The sequence below is a fragment of the Sorghum bicolor genome, chromosome 10 (genome assembly GCF_000003195.3).
Source record: "Sorghum bicolor cultivar BTx623 chromosome 10, Sorghum_bicolor_NCBIv3, whole genome shotgun sequence".
NCBI classification, from domain to species: Eukaryota; Viridiplantae; Streptophyta; class Magnoliopsida; order Poales; family Poaceae; genus Sorghum; species Sorghum bicolor.
Genome location: NC_012879.2, coordinates 4,356,121 through 4,366,642, shown reverse-complemented (window position 1 = coordinate 4,366,642; position 10,522 = coordinate 4,356,121). Strand labels below are relative to the sequence as shown.

Below are 10,522 nucleotides of genomic sequence, written 5' to 3'. Positions count from 1 at the left end.
GGCCAGGCCAGCCCCACCGTCTCACGCGCCCACGAGCCCAGCCGCAGGCGCGCGCGCGCCCATTCCTTCCGACCTTCCCGCCCCGCGCCGCCACCTCTACGGTTCCCCGGCGGCCATGCTGACCGGGCGGGAGAGCCTGGTCCGCCTCATCGGCCGGCGCCGCCGCTCCGCTCTCCCCTCCTCGCTCGCCGCGGTCCTATCGTTACCCTCCCCTTTCCCCTCCGCCTCCCTCGCTCAGGTTGAAGTCAAACCCCGCCGCTCCTGACCCCACGGAACGCACCGCCGATTAACATCTCTTCGTTTTCGTCCAGGCCGACGATGTGGGCGGCTCGGGAGAAGCGGCTGGAGCTGAGGCTGGTTCGACGTCTGGAGGAAGCGGCGTCGTCGGCCTGGGCGCGGAGTGGGTGGTCTGCCCCGTCTGCGGCGACTCGATCCGAGGGTCCGACTACTGCGTCAACACTCACCTCGGTCCGTCCACGAGCCCCACGCTTGTCCCGAATAAGCTGCGATGTTGAATGCTCCCATGCATTTACTGGGGTGGAGGCTGTAGAGTGCATACTACTGGCCGTGTTTGTCCCGAAATGCTTGTAGCATCCGCTCCGCTCTGACTGAAAAATGTTGTTATGTACTTATGTCTCAAATAACAAAGGCCTGTACGCCGTAGACAAACCCGTTTCATCTCATTAGCTAGCGTCAAATAAGAAGATTCATCACGGCCGCTTTAAAAAATAATTGGCTGTTTGTGCAACTGTAACTAATCAGTGAGAACCAGGCAACCAGCTAGCCAAAGGTGTATACCCAGCTAAGGCACTTTCCTTTGTTCTATTGGCTGGTTCACTAGGCAAAAAGTGTGAGTAAAATTCATAAATGTACCACGTACATGTTTAAGTGGTTGTGGTACTATTGCTAGTATTCTGGGTGTGTAGGGAGTGTGGCATACATATGGATACTATATTCCAAATTTTGACTTTTGTGTTGGTACTCACTCTGCAGATATGTGCCTTACAAGAGGAACCAAAAGGAAGTTAACACAGAGCACCCTTCTTAATTTCAGATTCAGTAAAAAGGTTTCCGCTGAGCCTACAGCAAACAATTTGAACAATGAGATCGAGACAGAAAATATGAAACAGATTGTTGCAGATTTGTCGAGTGACCAAGCATTCTTTGCATCAGATAGTGAGATTGGGAGTTCAAAGTCCGGCACTACTATTTCATCGCCTACCTGTCTGAATGGCTCACTTGGCACTTCTGAGACTATTACGTCCTACACACCTTCAAATATTGTCTTACCAAATGTAAAGGATGCTGTAAATGATGGCACAGGGGAACTTCCAACAGTGGCAACTTCTTGCAGTTTTGATGAATGCACAGTTATGGATTCTAGCACCATTGTAGCGGTTGACACTGTCATAGTTGGCCGGAGGTTCCATGAGAACATTGAATTGAGAGAAGATTCAGTCATTACCTTTCTAAGAGATCCTCTGAATGCTAAGGACCCTGATGCTATAAAGGTTTCCATCTTTTCCAAATAAAAAATTGTCAATACCTCCATTTAGTGTTTTTTTTCTTAATACCAGTGGTAGGTGCTTTATGCAGCGTCTGAATATGAGGAGATACTTGGATACTTGCCTCGAGATCTTGCTAAAGTTTTGGCTCCTTTAATGGACAAACATTACGTTGAATGCGAGGTAAACTCTCTTCTTATTTTGCCAGAATTGTGTAGGATAGCTTGCTGTCAGCCTGTCACTAGTTTGTATTGGTGATTAGATATGTACATGTAACTTTTTATGCAGAATGCACTACATTATGGTGACAGAACTACATCTATTACTATCTTGTTTTGAAATTCCTTTTAGTTTGTTTGAGAGAAAAAAATCCTTTTAGTTCAAAAGTAAACATCTTTTGGCAATCAATAAACCAATCTTGGTTCGCGTAGTATTTTCTCTGTAAAATTCCTTCTTAGTTCGAAAATAAACATCTCGCTCTAAGCGATCTGAATAGATGCTTGTTAATGCTAGCAAACAAAGTTCAACTTTCAAATCCATTGAGAATTGCTACATTCACAGACTAAAAACCTGTAAACTGGCAATATTACTTTAGGGTTTGTTTATGCTCGCTCAGATTTCCTTTGACCCAACAGTTGTAAAAGATAAAGAGATATAGGAAAGCTTGATTATATTAATGATCATGGGAGGTGATGGTGATTGATGAATATAATTTCTGTATGCTTATTTGGTTAAATAGTATGTTTGACAGCGAGTCCCTTGTAGAGCAGTTTGGTGAGTTCCTTTCATTTCATGCAGGCATGCCCATTAGTGAATTTATCTTCTCGCAATGTTTCAGATATTCATCAAAAGATCACGTAGATAGTACACATAAAGTTAAGTATAGCTGCAATAATTCAGTTTCAAGTTCTTCCTAGATATCAATAAACAAAATGGACAAGCACTGTTCATCATGTGATGACAGTAACACTTTGGTTTTTTTGGATCTCAGCATAAAAGATGAATTTGAGACTGAATTTTTGCAGGTTTAAATGTTTTGATTCGTGTGTACTATATCTATGATTTTGTAATGATTGTTAAAACATCACAACATGTTGGGTTTAAAATATTTGGCTAAAGGGATGCTCAAAGCCTCAAACCCTAGGACACCACTGAATTATTGTTGTTTCAAACCAGAGGGCACACTGCCCTATTCCAGTTAACAGACTAACTAAAGCTTTTCATATCAATTTTGATGATGGCATTAATAACCCAGCTTTATTCACAAAAAAAAACTCAGTTTGGTATAGGAAGGCTTTATGCTCCAAGTTTGCGTAGGTCTTTGATTATCCATTTCTTTTCTGCAGATATACTTTTGTTACAGTATTTATAAATAACCATTCAGCTTCTGACACACTTAATTTTTCTTATTAGGGATTTGTGGTTGGTTTGCATGAACAACACTTTGGCAATGTTCCCATCCAGATTACTATCCAGAAATGTAAAGCTGACAGTCAGAGAAATGATGATACATATTATTGCCAGTCCTTATGGGAAAATTTCGTTAGCACTGTTAAAAGTGAAAATTTTCGGCAACCTCGCAATGCAAGATATCAGATAAATTTTAATTTGATGATAGCTGATGTTATTGCTACCCATGCACATGTTCTTATCGATGTAGAAAAAACATTTTTAGGTTGTCTATTTTTCTCTCTGTCCCTCTTACATCTTTAATTTTTTTCCATTAAACATGTCTTAGTTGATTACTATATTTTATTCAACAGCTTCTTTTAAGTCATTATCAGATGATGGGCAACATCTTTTTGTTAGGATCTACACTCGAAAAGGTTAGCTTTCCTGCCAACCATGATAGGTGAACTGTTCATTGGGTTTCGTTCCTGGTCCTGCATATGTGCGTACTATTAAAAGCAGATACTTAATAACTGTCAGTATTCACATTTGAACAAGTATAGGGGATGTACAACATACAGTTCACATCACTAATTTGTCTAATGGACCTTCCTCCCCGTGCGTATTTACCAAAGACCTTCCTCCACTTAAATTGCCCAGATTTGCTTCCGCCTTCCAGACATATTTTTTTGAAGAACACTTCCATCTCTGCACTGCTGAATATTTGCTATTCCTTATTCTATGCTGATTCAAGCAATAAGGTTGCCAACGTTGATCCATAAGATACAAAAGTTTCATATTCGAGATGCCACAGTTTATATGCTGGGGCAGTAAGATTTCTTGGATGTTTTACAAGCTTTTGACAGCAGCGATCAATAATCAAGCTTAGGGTTTGTGTAGCTTCAATAGCTTGATTAAAATTACTAAGATGGAGCCTCTTACTGAAGAAATATTTTTGAAACAAGGCTTACTGAACAAATAAATTTGCACTTGTCTAACTTAGTGTCTTACAGGGCCATGGTTCCGGAAGAGCAGCATCTCATATCATGAAATATCAGATCTGGAGCATGCAGTCATGGAGTTGAAGTGTAATAAGCTGGCATCTAAACTTTTCTAATTCCTGTTCTTCCATCCTTTAGCTGGTTGAATTGAAACTTTTATTATGCAGTGGCAGGTTATATTGACATGCTTTCTTGCACTGTTGATCCTTCTGAATATGATATTAAGGAGATTCTTGATGTGTTAACTGTTCCTGAAATGAAAGAAATTCTCAAGGAGCTTCCTAAGGTTTTCATTCTTGCCTTCAATACCTTTTCTTGTCTCACATATATGCCGTCTGCCTTTTGAGTAAATAACCCAGGATTTCTGAAGTGGCATTGATAAGCTATTACTTGGATGATATATTTTTTGTCTAAGATTCAGCCATTCCCCAAGCATTGACTACTTGACAAGTTGACATTAAGAATTACCATGTGCTCATAAGGTTTATGCTTTAGAAGCTATACACTACTTTAAAATTTTGTAGTGGCACTATTGTTTAATACTCATACTATAAATGATCAGTCTTAATTTAAGGGAGAAGTCCGTTTTTGGCCATCCAACTATTGCCTTGTTTTTGGCCATGCAACTCTAAAACTAGAAATCTTTGACCACCGAACTATCAATACTGGACAAATTTGGCCATGATGGTTTCAGGTGGTTTTGTATTTCTAAGAATAATAAAAACTGACATATATATTTTCTAAAAATTCATAACTAATTCATTTTAAACCAGATACTCTGCGTGTTGTGGGGATTGTGAAGAATTTGGAATGAAATTAAGTGGAGTTACGTGGTTTGCTTGCATTAAGAGGTTGGAAATTAGTGAGACGACAATGGCTATTAGTGGGAGGTGATGTGAATAGTTAGTGGGAGATGATGTGGATGCATGTTACAGTTATAGTTATAGTGGGGATTACCTTTATAAGAGAGATAGATATGAGAACACATGAGGATGCCTGTATAACATCAAACAACAATGCATAACGTAAATAATGCTAAGGAAGAGGATGAAGCATAGAACATTGTCCTTCTGTCCACAGTTTTTTCCCCTACTAGTACTTGATGAAAATAGTGTGTAAACAGAAGTATAGTTTATCCCTTCACAATGTATGCAACAATGGGTACAATATTTGATGGATCATGGAACAGCATGTACAGAAATGAGTTTGTGCTATCTGGGTTCAATATTTCTCCTTTTCCTTTTAGGATAACACAAGCTGCACACGTCGACATGAGCTTGTTAGCACCCTTCTGTCTTCATATCATAATGGTACCTGGTAAAGGCTCTTTGCCTGTTGCATTCTTGGGAATTATGGCCTCAGTTTCATGAAAATTCATCTCTGGAACATGCAGTGCATCATTACCAAAGCGAATCCTAAAATGGACTGGAACCTGTATAAGAATTTCTAAGATGGCAGATGAACTTCTGTGGCGTATCCAGGTGAATGCTAAAGCTTGAATATTGCTTGGACTGCTTATTCTGGCAACAGTAATATTTCATCCAACAGCTATATTTGCCATTGACAATAACCAAGTACAATCATGCAGAGGCTCTTTTTTCTAAATGGTGATCAAGATCTTTCTTCCTTTCTATTAGTGGAGTTTGGTGTTGTGAAGTTTCCAGACTATGCCTGCAGTATCTCTCACCACATTTTTCAACAAAGAAGTGATCTACTTGAGTATGAAGATGTAAGATTTTGACCCCTTTTCAAAAAGAACAGTGAGCCACTCATCAGTCATATTTAATATCTTACATTGCAAACAGGCTATTCGAGTTGCTCAGGTGATGGATGAATCCCTCGATAATAATAACATGGACCTGGTGACAAGATGCATCGATTTATCTGAGAATCGATTATGCACTATGCCAAAACAAGAAAATGCAACTCCACCTAAACATCTCCCATCATTCTTTTCTCGCTTTTCAGCTTCCTGGGTCTATTCAAAAATACTCACATTAGGTGTCTCTGTTTATGAACGAGACCGCAGGTAAGTTGCAATAACTGCTATAATTACGGATCAGCTCATGGTCCAATTTTGGTTGAACTGGAAGCTTTAGCCACACTAGAATGCTTTTCTAGTTTATGATGTGCTCACAAGCCTTCTGGCTCATTGTCATGGGCATAAAGAGGGGCGCCGTAGGGCGCAAGTGTCCTAGTTGGGCCTTAAGCCCATTAGTGTTAATTAGTGTCTCTCTTAGTTATTTGTCTATAGGAATAGTACCATATTGTCTAGGCACAAGAGGTGTTAGCGTTGATACATATTGGGATGCTTAGCGTTGATAGACACTCATGGTACATATTGGGATGCTTAGCGTTGATAGACACTTGAGCATTTCAGCATTTGACACAATGGCAATTTGTTGCACATACACTTTTACAGGCCCTTCTGTTAAAGGGCTGATTAAATTCTTTCCTCGGAAACCATCTTAGAAATTTGTTAGTTTCTGGGTATCCAAATTTCATGCCAATCAAAATTTGTAGGTATGAAGATGCAATAAGGATTCTAAAGATACTACTTAGTAAAGTTGCTTGTGATAGACGGCGAGGATATTGGACATTGAGGCTATCCGTTGATTTGGAGCATATGGGTCGTCCAAATGAGAGCCTTTCCACAGCTGAAGAAGGAGCAATTGATCCATGGGTCCGTGCTGGCTCAAAGTTCGCGCTGCAAAGGAGAGTGCTGCGTTTAAGCAAACCTCCACGACGCTGGAAAGTTCCCAGTTATGCTGATTATGTTAAGAGAAATATAAGAGAGGTATATATCACCCTCATTGTCCTCACTTATGGCAAAAGTTTACTTTTTTGGTCTGTTGATTTTTCATGCTAAATATCTATGCTTGTTGTTCTTCTATTATCAATAGGTAAGTATTGAAGGAAGGCCGTTAAATTGTGAGACAGGAGCAAAGAATGTATTTTATGGTTACGATGGGGAACTTTGTGGGGTAGAACAGTTGGCTTTACAATATTATGCTGATGAAGGTGGTGGTTGGCAAGGTACCCATTCAGAAGGTGACATTTGGATGACTATCTTTGGCCTTCTAATGTGGGATGTAATGTTTTCAGACATACAAGACGTTTTCCAGTCTAAATTCCAGGTATGTGACCTATGAACCAGTTTTTATTTTGTTTGAGGCGCATAAACATATTCCCTACAAAGTCATTAGGAATCCACCTTGTAGCGTAATTCCTTACTAGATACCTGTTGATTTTGTATGATATATAGATTGTTTGTTGGACCTTGTCAAGATGTTTTTCTCGGTTCCCTACTGTACTTCACAACTCTTGGTACCCTACAGTAAGCATTCTTTGTTCTCTTGCAGACAGCCCCCCTTGATCTGGAAACAGATGATTTTTACAAATCTAGGAAGGACATTGCAGAATCTCAGTTGAGGAAGATACAAGACGGAATGGCTGAAGAGATGCTAATCAGCTCCTGGGAACTGCATCAGGGGACATCCTGCCAAGGTGTTAACTGGGTCCGTTATTCGTTAACTGATCTGCGAGCTGTCGTTGCATGCATTGGTGGCCATCGCTTGGCATCGCTCCTCCGCCATCTAGCGGTTGATTACAGGAGCTGGTCGAGTGGAATGCCTGATCTGCTGCTATGGCGTTTCCTTGATGAAAGAGGTGGCGGTGAGGCTAAACTTGTGGAAGTCAAAGGACCAAGGGACCAGCTGTCAGAGCAACAGCGTGCATGGATTCTTGTTCTCATGGATTTTGGATTCGATGTGGAAGTTTGCAAAGTAAGCCCGGTTACCAAGCGGAGATAGCTCTCTACTTCTCCTGTTAAATTTAGTTTGATTGATTATTGCGATGCAAAATGTATTTGATTGATTAGATAGAAAGGGAAAATTTGTAACGCAGAAACAATGACATTGTTGTCGTGTTGTAGGGAAGGATACATCAAAAACAAAAGTTCAGAAATATTCTACCAGTCTCGAGCCTGTTACCCGGCAAACCTTAATATAAGTTCCGAAACCACATTTCAGCATCTAAAATTTTGTTCATAAGGCCATAAAAACATGTTTTCTTGTCTGCAGATATTAGAAGACAAAATAAGCCCCACACTGCCCATGGCACATATTCTTCAACAGCACAAGATATGCACCGTTTCATTGACATAGTTCCACATGTAAATGAGACAATAGGTGGGAAATCCTAACTTTTCCCACAAATAAACATTCCTGGCTTCAAAGATAAACTATTTAGCCTCATACATAACCAGGAAAACCAAACAATGTAAATGAAGTTTAGTGCACAGCACACTAAATAATACATCACCTCATGAACTCTTTCAGCAGAAAGAGAAATTACTCCGACAAGCTAACTTAATAACATACTCCCTCTATCACGAATTATAAGACATTCCAAGAATCTTGGAGAGTCTAAGCAGTTTAACTAAAATTATATGATAAGATAATAACATTTATTATACAATTAAGTATAATTAGATTCTTCATTAATTATATTTTTATAGTATATATATTTGATGTCATAAATTTTTGTAATTCTCTCTAAAATTAGGTCAAACCCTCCAAAATTCTTGAAATGTCTTATAATTTGGAATAGAGAGAGTATATGTTAAATAGAGAAGTACTGCAACATTTTCTGAGCAGTCAAGTAAGGTTACACAAACCGTAGAACTTCCTTTAAGTTCCATGCACATAACTAACAACGTACAAAATCAAGAATTTTACTTCCTTTGAGTAAAAGGAGATGGCATAAGGTCAACAAGAATCAGGGATAAACAGTACTTGCACAAAAAAGAGTTTCAATAAAAGAAATCAATGAAAGATGTAGAAAATTCAGAAATATCAAACATTGGACACATTAAATTTCAAGCCATCTAAGCTAGAGATTCTGTTACCCTTGAACTTCTAAGTAGAACGATAAACAGCTCAGAATATCTAAGTGATCCAAGCATGCAAGTTAAATTTCACAAAACTGAAAATGGCTACAAACTGTAAAAACTTCTGCATATACATATATAATAGTAACTCAGGGCAAGCTACAACCACGGAACCTAAGGCAGCCTGACCGTTAAAAACTGTTTGCGCCATGCTTAGCACAAAAAGTCCTCAAACTTCAAAATATCAAAATCATATATTCAAAGGAGAACATGATCCTCTTTTGAGGGTTTCTTCCCCTTGTACTCTTGTTTCTTCTTAATGAAATAATACATAGCTCTCCTGCGTGTTTGAGGAAGAAGAAGGGAACATGACCCAATCACCACATCTGCATAAACTATTAAAGTTTATCCTAGCTAGTAACATAATCACAGAAATGTTAGAAAACTATCCAATACGGATCTTAAAATGCACAGTTGCACACAAATTCCATAACCTCTGAACTAAAAGGGAAAGCTTAAGGATGTATTATACCAACTTACCTATCAAAGAAAACTAGAACTACAGTACTTCAATGAGATTATGCAAACAACTTAATTCCTGTTGCATTTCCCTGTAGGGAATAACAATTAAAAAACCGACTAATCTGATGATTACTTAGTTTTGTTACATCCGATATCAATTCAATAAACCAGGAACCAAATCATAAATATTTCAACTAAAACAGAGCCTCTTCATTGAGCATATACAAATAACAAACTGCACAGAACTGAACTAATTTCAATTTTTCAAATATTGCATTATAAGCTCGGATCCATTTTTCATTCTTTCGGAACTCTGCCTCACCTGTCAAATTGTTCATTCAAGCTTCATAACCATATTTCACCACCTGAACTCTTGTTCTAAAATGTTTTCGAAAAGACACTTATCTCAATCATTTTTGACAACCACAACACTAAGACATGGTCCTAGCCTCCTAGGCTCAAGGATAGCCTCTTTATTTTAACATATGGACTATGGAACCATAGCAACCAAATACCATAAAGAAAGTTAAGCACAACCTCCACACACCCTTTCTGAAGAAATACTACTTCCTCAGATTGCAAATATATTCCATCCAGTCTTGTCCTAAGTCAAACTTGTTCAACTTTGACTAGCAATATTTACAGAAATATCTCAAACATAAAGAGTTATATATTATGAAAGTATATTTATTATTGTGAATCTAGTAGTGTGAACCTCATGTCGTAAATTTATATAAAATGCTAGATATTAGTGGTCAAAGTTTTAAAAAAAAACATAGATGGGCTTATATTTACGATGGGAGGAAGTACATACCAACCAACACTTGACAAGAAAATACATCATGAACTAAAAGCAAAGTTCTATAAACATTTCACGGTGAGCAAGAAGCCAAGAGATAATAACATTAGCTTTTGCACAGACCACTGGAGGTATGAAGATGCAGTCAAGGATTAGTTTCTTGAATCTGTTCTTGAGTATGAATTGTAAGGCATCAAATACATAATATGAGTACTTCATAAACACAACTTAAAAGATACCATACAATAAGTTAACAGTTAAATAGCTTCTCACAAGTTATACCGGTAAGAGCAGTGTGATCAGGGGTATCCCCTTGCCAGTTTGCATTCAAATCCTAGTACAACTTCTTATTGCAATGCCCAGGGAACGTCTCCCCCCAGTGGTCAAGTTTCTTTTAATAAGTTAACAGTTATCT

The 10,522-nt window shown here is 38.6% G+C and overlaps 1 protein-coding gene across 2 annotated transcripts; it reads left to right on the top strand.

Moving 5' to 3' along the window:
- Nucleotides 1-7,895, top strand: LOC8076162 (fanconi-associated nuclease 1 homolog). Of its 2 annotated transcripts, none has more exons than XM_021449601.1 (15): nt 1-238; nt 312-468; nt 994-1,511; nt 1,584-1,688; nt 2,919-3,180; nt 3,269-3,331; nt 3,908-3,982; nt 4,063-4,181; nt 5,142-5,212; nt 5,289-5,376; nt 5,484-5,624; nt 5,701-5,924; nt 6,419-6,692; nt 6,799-7,032; nt 7,258-7,895. In XM_021449601.1, exons 1-15 carry the CDS (start codon nt 116-118, stop codon nt 7,705-7,707), a joined length of 2,904 nt encoding a protein of 967 aa, XP_021305276.1. In that variant the 5' UTR covers nt 1-115; the 3' UTR covers nt 7,708-7,895. The 2 variants fall into 2 exon arrangements, with proteins under 2 accessions (XP_021305276.1, XP_021305277.1); XM_021449602.1 differs by having other exon boundaries at nt 15-238; nt 1,597-1,688.

What these genes read in the sequence shown, in the direction of transcription:
- LOC8076162 (XM_021449601.1), top strand. Translation starts at nt 116, where the DNA reads ATGCTGACCGGGCGGGAGAGCCTGGTCCGCCTCATCGGCCGGCGCCGC. An exon ending in AGGACCCTGATGCTATAAAG is followed by an intron (nt 1,512 to 1,583) that starts GTTTCCATCTTT and finishes TACCAGTGGTAG; the next exon opens with GTGCTTTATGCAGCGTCTGA. An exon ending in TCATATCATAATGGTACCTG is followed by an intron (nt 5,213 to 5,288) that starts GTAAAGGCTCTT and finishes TGGAACATGCAG; the next exon opens with TGCATCATTACCAAAGCGAA.